The 14,235-nt window shown below is 46.2% G+C and overlaps 2 protein-coding genes across 2 annotated transcripts; one reads left to right on the forward strand and one right to left on the reverse strand.

The window, feature by feature from the left end:
• Positions 1-3,031: 3,031 nt before the first annotated feature.
• On the reverse strand, positions 3,032-4,368 carry CDV56_102816 (guanine nucleotide-binding protein subunit alpha; the record flags this gene model as incomplete). The annotated part of the gene is made up of 5 exons (XM_026756435.1): positions 3,032-3,373; positions 3,431-3,689; positions 3,744-3,907; positions 3,989-4,173; positions 4,239-4,368. The coding sequence occupies 5 exons, from the start codon at positions 4,366-4,368 to the stop codon at positions 3,032-3,034; spliced, it is 1,080 nt and encodes a 359-aa protein (XP_026611407.1).
• Positions 4,369-10,186: 5,818 nt separating this feature from the next.
• On the forward strand, positions 10,187-12,848 carry CDV56_103617 (M13 family metallopeptidase; the record flags this gene model as incomplete). Its single annotated transcript, XM_026757236.1, has 6 exons — positions 10,187-10,230; positions 10,294-10,541; positions 10,604-11,106; positions 11,152-12,256; positions 12,316-12,716; positions 12,771-12,848. The coding sequence occupies 6 exons, from the start codon at positions 10,187-10,189 to the stop codon at positions 12,846-12,848; spliced, it is 2,379 nt and encodes a 792-aa protein (XP_026611408.1).
• Positions 12,849-14,235: the final 1,387 nt, after the last annotated feature.

A 14,235-nucleotide genomic window follows, 5' to 3' on the forward strand; every position in this document is an offset into this window, starting at 1 on the left:
CCACTTCATGATGGTGGCCAGGTCTGGTGCAGTAGAAAGTCCCTAGTTTTCTAAACCTAGCTTAGGATCATCTTCAACAAGTTATATCATAGCCTCTTGTGTCTCCTGTTCATATTGGTGCATCCTTGAGAAAGATTGAAGATCTTTTGCCGACCAACTCCAGAGCATCTCCTTTGATGGTTCTAGATATTCCAGTAGTTTGTCTCTGGCTCTGGAAATAATCATAATATGACTTCTGGGGATGATAGACGAACAAACTATCTTCTAATGTCATAAATGACAATAGAGAAGCAATTCTCAACGGTCACTGCTTTGAGGGTAAGGTATAGTAGCTATTAGTGTGTTAATTAGCCTTCGTCTAATGCAAGAGGAAAGATTAAGTAAAATTCTAATTAAGCTTACCAACTTCTGTGGGATGATGTCCACCTAGATTGACTGCCTGGGATTGTGAGTGAAAGAGCTCTCTCCTCAACCCGCTCTGAGAATTGGGAGACTAATTCAGCCTGAATAGTCTGAGCACAGATAGGACCGTCCTGATGGAAGACTAGTATATCAACGTCCTGGAAGAGCGAGTTTAAATCCGCCCAATATCTGTTCCGCCGTCCTGCCTTAACAAGCCGCCCGTACTGCCCTTGATATCCTCCCAATCACGCAGATGCTTCTCAATAACCTCAGCCATGCCAGACGAATTTAGCATCTCTGCGAGTCTCCAATGGCAGTCTAGAAATACAGCGCTGGGAAGCTCTAGGTCTTGCGCATCTTCTGCTTTCGTAAATTCAACACGGCTATTCTTAAGGAGGAATATTCTGTCAGCACTCGGGTATCGATCAAAGACTCTGAGCTCGTACCGATGATTTATCCCACGATGCGTACGCAAATGGAATAATATGCGACGCCTCAACGGGCCCAAAAGGCATGTTTGTCTGGACAGCCAATCTCATTCCAGTGATCATCGTCCATCTGGCCGGTTACCACACAGCAATAGCTATCGCGTCGCAGAGACAAGGCCCGGAAGTGTAGTAAAGAACTGGTTCTCAGAGCATCGGAAAGCAAGTCGTTATGCAACGAAGTTGGATAGTCCAGAGAGTCTTGCCGGTCTTGCCATCAATCAGGCTCAAGGACTCGATGTGGTCAAATGTTATGTCCCAGTTTGGAGCATTGATGGTGAAAGCCATGCCGTTGCAGGTGAGGTTTCTAGCTGGGGTAAGGTCGGAAGAAGGGCCGGCGTGGGCATTGCGCTCTCCTCCTCTGCCCCAACAGATCACGGGTGCTCAGCTTGCCCAGTTTAGAGGCCACAGCCTCTACGTTCCAAACTGTGTCCTGCCCTTCCCCTGCCGCCGACTTGCATTGAGTGATCAAAAAGGAACGGCGTGTTCCTCCGGCTACCCTCAGGGTATGAAAGTCTGAGAACCCCCTGACGCCCCCATATTGAGTGTGCATGGCCTGTGGCTGTGTGATATACCCGTTGACTGGGTCAAAAACCTAGTTCAAAATGGAGTTCCAGACTCCGTTGACATCTCCTTCCACACTTTCTGGTGTGGCGAGTCTGTTACAGAAGGTTGTCTTGACCGTGCTTTCACTGTTCCAGGAATTAGCAATGACTGCTGCTTATTAGAGCACTCTGGACTTACTTGGTGCCGCCAGTCCAGTGAGGAGACTGTGGAAGACAGCATAGAGGTCATCCTCACTTGTTGCATTCTTTATATCTCTGGCCATAGAGGCCCGGCCCTTTTTAGGAAGCCATTGAAGAAATGCATGTAATGAAGTCTTTAATACTGCTTCATCAGGACGATCATTGGGCTCATATGCTTCTTTTGCTTGGGCGTGCAACGTCTCCCAAGTCTCTGATGTATGTTGGGATCGAAAAAGCCCATGTACCACTTGATTATCGCCGACAGATCAAGCGCATTGCCGGCCATGCCCGCCGCCCCCTAGTCCGCACATTAGCATATAAACAGAAAAAGGAGGTTATCGAGACGTACCGATGAGACGGGAATCTTTGCCTAAGACGGAGAAGATCCAGTCTATGGGTTGGCTATGCAACATTCAGAATGATAAGGATCTTCATACTTGCATCTTTTCAAGGAAATGGTGTCCCTGTTTCTGTTTAAGTTTTTCTCTAAGATGAGAGAAGCATTCTCAACATGAACATGCTACGCCGCAACCCAGGTGACAAAGGTTTAATAGCTGGATACATCAAGGAGATTCACAAGAGCCATGTTCACAGTTTGTGAATTCATTAAGGAAATTTATAAAGCCATGTTTGTAGTTTCCTCATTATACAGGCAAACACATATTTTTGACTACCTAACACCTTAGTGAAGGTAAGGCCACCTGTAACCTGGTCATGCGCCATAACACTAAGATACCTTCACTATAACATTAGTCCTTTCTCATTATTAGTTTCTGGTAAAACAATATTCACTGTCTAACCTTAACTTTTAATCTTCTGTAATAAAGACTGAACCCTAGAACAGCAGAGCACACATAGTTTAGATTAAACTTTAATAATGATGATTCAATGATTCCTTTATCATTCCTAACACTAGACTCTGTAGCAATTCATAGAGAAGAGACGAAGATAAGAAGTATACAGGAAGTATGGACAGGAACAGGTGATAGAAGTGCCAATCATTAGGTATCAAAAAGCCAAAAAAAGAGTGAAATGAATATCAAAATAGAATGATGGGTATCACCCTGCAGCATATAGACAAAAGTACCATCGCTGAAATGAGGAGATATGGGATATGAGGCTGTATGAGCTTTTCATGCAACGTAGCATGGTAACGTAGCGGAGAGTCCACAAGGCTCCGAATGATCGCTCCAATGAGCGGAAGGAGAGGTGGGCAGGTATAAGATATACAGGGTACGATATACAGAATAAGGATATGTGAGAAGCAAGTCGAAATCCAGGAATGTGAACGCTCTCATATGCAATGTGGAAGAAGGCTTGAAAAGTAGTGAAAATTCGGCGTCTCAGGTCGGCGGCGGTAAGCCTCGTCAGAAACAATCGTCTCGGTTCGAGGAATACTCATAAGATGAGCGTGTGGAGATTCTTCTGGATGATCATATCCTGTACGGATTCCATAGTCGCTTTCAAAAGCGTCGTGTCTGTGGCATTGGTGTAGTGAACGTAGATCTCACGGTCCGGTATTCGGTTGATGCCGCGGAATCTGTCGGCGAAGTACCGCGCTGCGGCGTCGAAATCCGAGTTCGAACCATTATAATCTGGAAAGTGTTTTGATACCGGTGAGAATTCGAGCTTTCCCTTGAAAAGGTCGATCTTGTTCAGAAATAGAATGATGGGCTTGCGCTTGAACCATTCTCCATTCACCAAAGATTCGAAGAGCATCATTGCTTCGTGCATTTGGTTCTGTGTTTGCGTTAGGTAAGATGTTATTTCAAAAGCACGGATCCTGTATTTACTTACAGCATTTTGATCCTCCACTAAGCACTGGTCGTAGCCAGATAGCGCAACCATGAAAAGAAGGCACTGGACACCCTCGAAACAATGTATCCATTTTTTGCGCTCAGACCGTTGCCCACCAACGTCCATCATTCTGAAATTCATTTGCCCCAGCTCGAAGAGAGTCTCCGTGATACCAGTTGTTCTTAAACGGGCCTGCAGCATGTCCTGATTGTCTGGAAGCCAGCCGGGTTGGAATAACCGATCGAGAGACCCAAAAAAGCTAGAAGAGAGTAAGTAATCGCTGGTAAGCAAGAAACCCGTTGATGACACCTACTATTGCAGATTGTCATGTAGAGCGAACTCATGACCTCGAGACACGGCTTTTTGCACCCCTGCGTCAGACCACATCTCCCTCATCGCATCGCGGACCTTGTAATCCGAGAATGCTTCGTCCGATCCTACATCGGGCTCCAGATTGTCTATTAAATCTGCCAATTGCTGAAGAGTGAAACCGATGGTTAGTATCATAATCGCAACAAAGCTTGACGGAAAAATATGGAGGGTTGCCTTTCAAGCTACCTTTGTATTCTCGAGTTCGAAATCAATCTGCTCCGTGCGCATAATATCCAGCAAAACCTTAAATGCGATGACCAGATTAGAGTATATGACCGCACGTGTCTGTCGACGCTCATCGTCAGGAAACCCTCCTGAATGGATGATGCGCATCTGTTTGATAATTGTCGATTTGCCTGACTCTCCAGCACCTACAAGAAACCATCAGTATGTATGTTTGAGGTTGCAGATGTGCCGTATCGTTCCAAGGGCATACCCAGCAGGAGAATCTTGATTGTCCTATCCATCATTTTCTTGTCATTCTTCAGCGATTTGTCTATCCGAACTGTTCGCTGAACAGCTTCTTTATCCGCTGCTTCAGCCTGCTTGGAGCTCATGCAACCCATGATGTAGGTTTTCGTAGCCGAGGATAAAGCGTGGAGGTAGGAAGCAAAGGCAACTGAAGTCAGGAGAAATATGGTCAGTGGAATTGCAACGATACAACGCATGCGAAATTCGATTTTCAACGCAGATTGCGGGTTTCTCTCAAGCTGAATCAGGAGAATGCGTGCACTCCACCAAGCAACCACTTAACGAAAGGACCTCGAGACATGTATCAATTACTCCTCAGAAATACGAGGCATAGCAATTGGCAGGAAGGTTCGAGGAAAGCGCTTATGATGGACAGTTTTTGGAGCGGAAATCTAGCGACCTACCCGGAAGTACGCTCGGAGGCTTGTGGTTCTATTGATGATAATGTTACATGTCAGTACGGAACCTTGGCCGAGGAAGGTTTCTCAAATGTGAAAACGTACTCTCACAGCTTCTGTTATAGGTAATGCTGAAGTTGGTATCGTCCCTGGCGTTAGGTTGATATCTCAAGGGTTGCAGATTGTTGCTCTATCCTGCAGTGAAATTGTCGGGACGGCTTCCGGTTGCGAGGTATTGTCGAAAGGCTCGAGACAAAGTAATCGCAAAATCAAAAATTATGCCGCGACAAACTCCGAGATATCACAAGCCAGTTTCGATAGCTCAATTGCAACCGAGACCGACTCGGATTCTGATGGGCGGAGATTCTAAGGTCTCGGATAGGTCGAACGGCGTAGACAAAAGTCCGACAACGTAGGGATTCCTCTGCCGACAGGCCGCGATGCTTTCCAACCTTGCAGGAGTAGGAATAGCAGCTTCTCGCGGTTACTCAAAGAAACCAGGGGCTATCCGATGACTCTTGCAGCAACTCCCGTGGAGAGTACACCGGTCAGAGGATGTCCTCGAGAGCACGAAGTTCGGGCACAGCGAACCGACTATTGCGGAGGGGAAACAAAGAAGGGAAGAAAGAGAGGAATACCGGTCGCCAACAGATAGGAGAGATAGTACATGTCTGTCGTCCCACAAGAGAAGCAGACGATGGAACGGGTCAGAAACCAAGCGGGGGGAGGAGTTAGCCGGGATGGGACTGCAGGTTGGAGTACCTTAGCTTTGAATCGTAGTGGTGGTGGAGGTGGAAGTGGAAGCCCTTCCGGAGTAGGAGTAGTAGAAGTGTCAAGTGAAATAGATGGACACGATGATTATTCAAGCAGTTCCAGGCTTGCAACCCGACCGGAGGAAGGCTAATTTGGCAGCATTTCTCTTGGTTACTCTGTTACTCAGAATGAGATCGATTTCTTTAGTGTAATTTTGGTATATTTACGTTTCAGAGCAGTCTTCGAGAGTTGCTCCTGGTTCTTAAGGACGTCCTCGGCAGTAGTGGCTATTGGTACTTGATATGGAGTAGCTACCTAGGTATCTCTTCATCCGACCCTTAGGGATCGCCGGATGGGTAAAAGATTTCCGATAAATTGTGAAAGTTCACTGTCAAAATGAAGTCCGTTCATTCTGCTGTCATAAACACTGGCATTTACTGTGGATCAAGCACCCCCTTTGCGAGTGTGTAGCAAAGGTACTTACCTAAGGTACCTTCTAGATCTGAGTCTATGAGATCCATCCCTTGGACCATGTTTGCTCAGCAAAGGATAACAACACACAGAAAGGCGCTCTTTGGTATGTAGTATTATTCTGTTTTTCATCTTACTCGAAAGTTCCTCTGAGATACTATTGGACTTTCTGGCCAGGACTATTTTCATCTAAAAAGGTACGGGATGAGGGAACAATTAAACGGAATATCCAAGTGGTCCAGAAGATCCAGTTGTACCCACTAAGATGGACCATTAATGACTCCTCATTCTTCGTTCGAAGACGCCAGGAACTCTTCCATGTCTCTCTTTCTGCACCTAGAGACTAGATGCATACAGGCGGCATATCCATGGTGTATCATCCGCGAAGGATCAATCAATTTTACCATGAAACAATGCCGCTGTCGATGTCCCCGGTCGCCCACCGGACCAACTATTTGACAATGCACCAAGCCATGTGTCGCTGCTCCTGGCAGACTATCTGTCTTCCTAGTCGATCATGGCCCAATCCGAGCCCATGATTAGTCCCCTTCATTCCCTGTGCTTTTTCCTAAATCTTCTAGTTCCCACCGAAGGCGCCCCCCATTCCCTTTCTTGGCGAGCAACCGCAACCGAACGGCGCCACGAGGCATGAATCGCATTCTCGCCGGATTGGCATGCAAGGATCGACAGACGTCTACTCGGGGTATTATTACAACGTAGTGTAATTGCTATTTGCTTAAGCAAACAGTCTGGTTCTGGCACTCTGGAATTTATCTAGGTAATCAATATTATTCATTATTCGGCGCATTGTACAGATCTGGATGGGGCGCATCTCATAGCGAATGGTATCACTTGGTCAACCGTAGTCTGTCTTTTCGGCTACCTATGTAAGGTACCTTCTTTCGATTTGATTCAGTCGATCTCTCTGAGTCGTCTGTCCTTTTCAGCCTCTGCTCCGAGCCTCTGTTATGAATTAAACTATTATGATCTAGATATGTTGACCAAACAGGTCACCAGGTGGTCATAATAGTGTCGGACGGTTATCAGTCTATGATTATATTGCCTCAGTGAAGAATGGAGTCCAAAGTAGGTAAATGAGTGCTGATATTATTCCGTACATCGAAGTGAAACAGCCGTAGGTTACAAATTCCGAGTCTGAGCTCTGAAGGCTTGGTCAAGAGTTGCACCCCATAGTATGATACCTGAATCATATCAAAGATCATATCAAAGAAATGCCAATGTCACTGACTATCATAATTGATTGACCAACTCCAACACAAAAACGCTGTAGAAGGAATGATTTTCGCTGAAATCAAACGAGGACTTTCGGAATCTGGCCCTCCGGTTTCATCATCTTGGGGCTGTACTCTGTTTGAGATGAGACAGGGGAACCTAGCTCGATACGAACTTGAGAGTACACGGGACACTCCAAGTAGATAATGCAAGCTGCACCGCATTTCTGACAGGTATCTAGATACTAGTATCTACATATGAACAGACGGAGTAACAGAAGTTGCACACTGCAGAGATTATTCATACATATCATATGCCGAGCCAAATTCTTGCAGCTCGAAAATAACGAATATCTCCACAGTACTGTAGACCATTAGTAATTCTTCCTTTACGAAGTCAACCCAGAATCAAGAAATCATTACTTTTCAGTCCATCCTGTGCGTTTTGGTATTGCAGTCCGAACCTCCAAACCTAGACTAGATTCATGAAAACTAAGAGTGGGATCCTGAGCTTCTGACCCCAAATCTGCTAGTAAGCTACATGGCTTATGCCGATACTTCCCTTATCCGGTTGGAGTGGATGTCTAATTTTGCGTCTTAAGACATGAGCACAAGACTGACTTTGAAGACAATCTTCGGTCACTTAAGAGTTCAGTAGCAGTCATCCATTTGATTAACATGTGTCTTTTTAATATGGATATATTTCACAATGAACCACCTTTGCAGTTCCCACGGTCCGCACCCTCGTCAGTGTTAAGTATCCATCAAAACCACGTGTCGGCCGCGGCGCCTTAGCCAGTTTTGATTATCCACAATGACCTGACCCTCGGAATCCTGGATTATTGTTTCACCATCTGACAAGCCACCATTGTCAGCAACCCCACATTCCATTCATAATCCAGCAGTGACATTCTCTGATGTTCTTGAGAAATCAGGATTATCAGATGTTTCCCTGCACTTACGGATCGTGCCTATTGTTGACACAGCATACGAGTCCTGCCAGCAACTTTGCTGAAGTCTGGAGTCTGGACTGTATGGAACATGCCAAAAGGAACGAAATGGGCAGATGGCCTGCAAGGTAACGAACTCCACAGAGCCATGCTGAAGCCTAAAGGACGGTAGGTTCTTGGCCTTGCCCTTGCAGTAACAACTACCCACTCCCAAGTAGCCAGTCTATCCTGGGCTATGGCATGATTATGAAGAGACAGGAACCCACTTACTTAAAAGCAGCGTCTGAGCATATCTATTGCTTATCGTCCTCAACCCTGGTCCCATGTTCACTATGACACTGACTTTCCGATTTCAATTTGTGTCAATTATCAAGCAATCTGAGCTCATGTCGCAGGCTGACTACTGACCAACCGCGTTCGGACTCTTCATCGAAGCCGTTACAGACTACTTTGGTGAAATATTCCGTAGAAGGAAAGCTCTGAGTTCCGAAATGAGTTCTGTCAGAGTGCCAGGGGTTTGCCCGTTGGTTAAGCATCCAACGGGCGAAAGCCGCAAAGCAGGAAGACGTTAGCATGGTGGATAAGGATTGCTGACCAAGGATATGTTCATCAAATCCCGGGACCCGAACGCATTGGCTCTTGCTATCTAGGTACCAACATGTGTATGACTACGGAGTATGATACTGTCAGTCGATAAACACCGTTTTTCCCGTCCTCACCGCTATCTGGTATTATTTCGATTGTCATAGATATGTCAAGACAACACACAGGATGATTTTAACATATCAAACAAGTTTAATCTGGGGGTTAAGGCCAGTCTATATAAAGCGCAATACCGAGGGGTTCTATTTTTACAAATTTGATGCGATCTCTTTACTACTGTCGTTCTCGTGACCGTGTAATAGTTTCTCTTAAGAACTCAACCAGAGTTTCAGGTTCTGTCACCCAGGAACCTCCCGTTCTTCGTCGCTGGTGAGCAAATGCCCGTTCTTGAGCGAGAGATCGCTGTTTCTGCTTATTTATGATCAACGCACACCATCATACGTCCAGGCTTTCGAAGATAGAAATAATTACGGCCTATCTACTCCGTACATGAATGCACTCAATGCAGGTTTTTGAAGTACATAGCAACTGTAATCCACTTGGTTGACGATCATCATAAGAGTTGTGGAACGTTGGGACGTGGGAAACGTCTGATTTGGGAAGTTTCTGCCCTGGTCTCCTGCAAAGTGGAAATGCTCCGAGCCGGAGAGTTGATAACAGATCATGCAATAACAGGAGAATATAGCTGAAATCATTGCATGAACGGAAAGATAACATAACCAACCATTATGAGCTTCTCACTCCGATCTCCGTTGTTCCTGACTTCCTGGAAGGACCTAGATTAGAGAAGACAAGGATAATTTGGGCCTTTTGACAGGTTCCGTTCTTTGTTCCAATTGTTCCTTGTTTCCGAACAATTGAGTTGAGCCAAATCAACATAAAGTTTGGCAGACTTGACAAGTTGTGGGGCTGCGGTACTTGCCTGTTCACAGTTGACAGTGTCAGTGACAGTTGACAGTTGACAACTATCTATAAACTTCCCCGACAATAAATATCATCAAAAGAAGATTACAGTTCTCCATATGAATGGTCAGGCCCCAAGTATCTTCTAAGTGTTGTCTCATACGGCCTGATTTCTTACAATCTCAGCTAAACTTGTCGCAAATTCAATCAAGGTACAGTTTAGAATGTGTAACTCAAACCTGAACCAACGCGCTACCAGGTATGATAAGAAGGTCCACTGCAGCTTGTTACACATATTTCAAGCTCAGAGAACATCTAATATAGCATGTCTTTTGGACATCTCCCAACTTTAACCGCAAGAACAGTAACTGTACGACAGCTAAAGTAACTATCCGTAACTACTAAGCTGGTGGCTTACTCATCATCGATCCACCATGTGACGCCATCGACTACAATGAAACAGCAAGACAGTTGAGGACAGCCTCCTGTCTTGTGAACGATAGACATCACAAACTCAAGCACACAAGCTATTGTATACAAATATTTCCAATCCTCTGCATAATAATTACTTATATATATGAGCGTACTCTGAACTGGCCCGCCATGAGCTACAGGGAGGAAATGACTCCCAGCTCTCCCCCTTACAGGTCAGTTGCAGGACATTGGCCGCCGTCATCATCACGCATTCACTGACTATCTCTGTAATGTAGTCATGAGGACTTTGATGATGCCTTTATACTACAAGAACTATCGACCCCCGAGCTTGAGAAGCGCCGGTTCCTCTACGCCGATGACCATGCCCGAGATGGCAGTCTCAATACCGATGAGTTTGAGTCGAGGTCGTTCAACACACCATGGTATCGACGATGGGAATCATGTTTCCCATTGATCCGATTTGCTGTATTCTCTACAATGATATTCATCTCTGTCGCTTACTACTTTTGGTCCATAATTCCCAGTGCGTCGATATCAAGTCAATGCAGGCCCTCATTATTCCGTTCTAACCAGACCATCATGCAGACGAACCGTCCGACAGCGTTCCTCCCCGCCCTGTGTCTCCCCCACTCTGCGAATCGCCCGAATGTGTACATGCTGCCTCCGAAATTCTGTACAGTCTAGATCCCAACTATGCCGAGATCGACCCTTGCGAGAACTTCGAGCAATATGTTTGTGGAGGCTGGAGAGAACGTCATGATCTGCGGCCTGACCAGGGCTCCATGTTTACTGGGACTCTCATGGCTGAAACAGCTCAGATGCGCCTTCGACACATTTTGGAATCCACAAGCGCTCCCGAAGCCGCTGATGAGGAGAACTTTAGGAAATTGAAATCCGCTTACAATGCTTGCTTGGACGAAGCCGCTATCAGCAAGCGTGGTAGTGGACCATTGGATGCTTTACTGGCTCAATTCGAAGATATTTATTCCGCAGAGTCAGCCGCAGTTGGTTCGGATGTCAATATCACTGACGCAGTATTATTTCTAGAGAAATCTGGCGTTACGGCTCTGGTAGAATTGTACCCTAGTGTAAGTACTCCAGCCTCTACATTCCACATCTCCTTGTTCTAACAGGCAAAGCCCGATGATCGTGATCCGGACAAAATTGTTATCTTTGTCAGCCCATTAATCGAGATTGGGCTTCCCGTCAGGGAGTACTACAACAGCTCTGAGACTGTGTCCGAGTACACCGAAGTGGTAAAAGAGGTTCTTGGGAAATTTGTCGGACAAGACATGCAAGTCCCTGTTGAGGATATTGTGCTGTTTGAATCGAAGCTAGCAAATGCAACGCCAGATACGCAGACCTTGCAGGATGTCGAGAAGTACTATAACCCACGCACGTTTGACCAGATCGAATCTATGCTGCCACAGATTTCTTTGTCTACTATGGTTTCCGCGCTTGCCCCTCCCGATTTCAAGACCGATCGCCTGGTCGTTGCTTCGCCTTCGTATATGCAGTCGCTGTCGAATATTTTGAATGAAACCCCTAGGAAGACTATCCATCAGTTCTTCAAATGGAAGATCATCCAGGCGTATGTGGATCAGATTGAGGACGCCAAAATCACGCCCCTGCGCGAGTTTTCCAACAAGCTAGCCGGCAAAGACCCCAAAGCTACAGCCGAGCGGTGGAGAACGTGTATCAAGTCGTTAGACCAAGGACTCAGCTGGAGTCTCAGTCGATTCTATGTTCTTGACGCCTTTTCCAAGGCCTCGAAGGAACTGGGTGATCAAATTATTTTGGATATCAAGCAACGATTTGTGAACATCCTACACCAGACCAGTTGGATGTCTCCCGAGGTGCGGAAACTAAGTATTCAGAAAGTCGATAACATTGTGCAAAAGATTGGATACCCTACCAAGAGTCCAAATGTGATGGACCCAGCGGACGTCGAGAAGTATTATCACGATCTTCATGTTTTCAATGAGACCTTTTTTGAGAACGAACTGGCTATTGCGAAATTTGATCTTCAACGAGCCTGGTCGAAGTTGGGCAAGCCCACGGACCGAAACGAGTGGGGAATGAGTGCCCCAACTGTGAACGCCTACTACAATCCTCCCTTGCAGGAGATCGTGTTCCCCGCTGGTATTATGCAAACGCCAGTATTCTACGGACCATCTGCTCCCTTGTATCTGGCCTACGGAGCGTTTGGCGCAGTGAGTGGGCATGAACTTTCCCACGGTGAGTGAAGCCCTGTATGAGAACTATCATCCTGAAAAGCTACTTATGATCCGCGCTAGCTTTCGATTCGACAGGGCGGCACTATGACGAGACCGGGAACTACACCGACTGGTGGGACGAGAAGACAGTCAAAGGTTTCGAAGAACGCGCGCAGTGCTTCGTCGATCAATACTCGAATTTCACCATTCCAGGAGAGAAGGGGGAGCCCCTCCATGTGAACGGGCGTCTTACTCTAGGCGAGAACATTGCAGACGCTGGAGGCCTCGGAGCCGCGTTCCATGCATGGAAGAAGAGAGACGAAGCCTCGCCGGATTCCCACCTCCCCGGCCTTTCCCGCTTTAGCAAGGAGCAGCTCTTTTTCATCGCTTATGGGAACTGGTGGTGTGCTAAAACGACCAAGGAAGCTGCCATCCAGGCTATCTATAATGACCCACACGCTCCCAAGTTTGCAAGAATCATGGTGAGTTGAACGTCTGCCTCTTTTCAAATAGAATAGTGTTGACGATGGTAACAGGGCACGATGGCCAATTCTCGAGAGTTCAATGAGGCATTCAACTGCCCCACCAAGAAGCCCGTGTGCAAGCTCTGGTAGCTGAAGTGGTCTTTTCTGCTGGTTGACTCTGCAACAAATCTCTTGCTTGATCATGTACTGCTGAGCCTATAATTTCATTCTTGTTGAATGATATATCGACTGTACTGGCTATAGTCTTTGTTAATGTCTACCACTGCATTAAAGCCTTGATATTGCTTATCATGCTTCCTTCCAGGTGTCTCCAATTGATTCCTCGAACAATCTGCTACATGCTCAAAACACGTATGATTGGCGCGTGACAACTCCTGAGTCGTGCAGCTCAATCATGTACTCCGTAGATAAGTGTGCAGCAACACCAAGGTAAACGAATTACGGATGAATAAATCGTGTCTATGACCGAGAAGGCAGCGTGAGAAGTGGACGACACCATCAGGCAGACCTACAAGTATGCCAACCTGAAATGATCTATCGACACTTTTTATTACTTATCAATCCATCAGTTAACCCAACCATCCGTCAGAATCCAATCATATTCTATCTATCCTTTCTCTACTACATTAATACGTAGATCCACTGGATTATTTACAGTATAGGTGGGAAACAAGTCACCAATTCAGCGAGGGTTGCTTTCAATCCAACAACCTGGCTGCCAAGGCAAGTTGATTGATCGTTCCAACTTCCAAGCATCGCTCCGGTGTGGATTGTCTACTGAGTAGCACGTTGTTTGTTGTATTCATGCTTCATGCATTATTGAGTGTCAGTTGGAAAATGAAAATGATACCTAGGTACGGAGTACTCCGTAGATAAGGGATCACCTTGGTAGGCTGGCAGGTCTGCACTTCTGAGGGGCTGTTCATCATCTATGTCTTGTCAACGATATGTAAGGTACATAGGTAGCTGAATGTACAGAGTATCTAGACACTCTCCCAAGACAGGTGAGAATAACTAGAAATTCAAAAGTACTCAGTGCTATACTCATCGTTAGATGATTGATCAACGCGGCCCCGACAATATGACAAAGTTCCCGCGCGGTTTACTTGACCCATCTACGGACTTTGGTCTTGCTATCGAAAGCGTTTGCCCTACCGAGGCGATTGACCGTCTGACACTTAACGGTTTCTGAACCCGATCGCTGGATCGCCTCCTAGGTAGATAGTAATGACTACGGGGACTCGCTCGCACTCGTAGCGAGGTTGGCAAGATGGATAGCAGAAAGCTGATCGGGGGCAGTATCCTTTTCTAAAATTACTCATTCTCCTTTTTCTCTTCATTATTATTCTTCGTCCTCTTTCCACCCCCTTTTCCAGGTTCTGAATTGTACCTACGTACGGAGTAGTATCTACCTAGGGACGAACGTCACAGATGGGCGATCATTCGATGGCCTAAAATTAATCCGTCCCACTTTTGTAGCTCCAAGCCTCCAAGCCTCCAACCGTCCCAAAAGTGC

Source organism: Aspergillus thermomutatus (genome assembly GCF_002237265.1).
Source record: "Aspergillus thermomutatus strain HMR AF 39 chromosome Unknown NODE_229, whole genome shotgun sequence".
Classification (NCBI taxonomy): Eukaryota; Fungi; Ascomycota; class Eurotiomycetes; order Eurotiales; family Aspergillaceae; genus Aspergillus; species Aspergillus thermomutatus.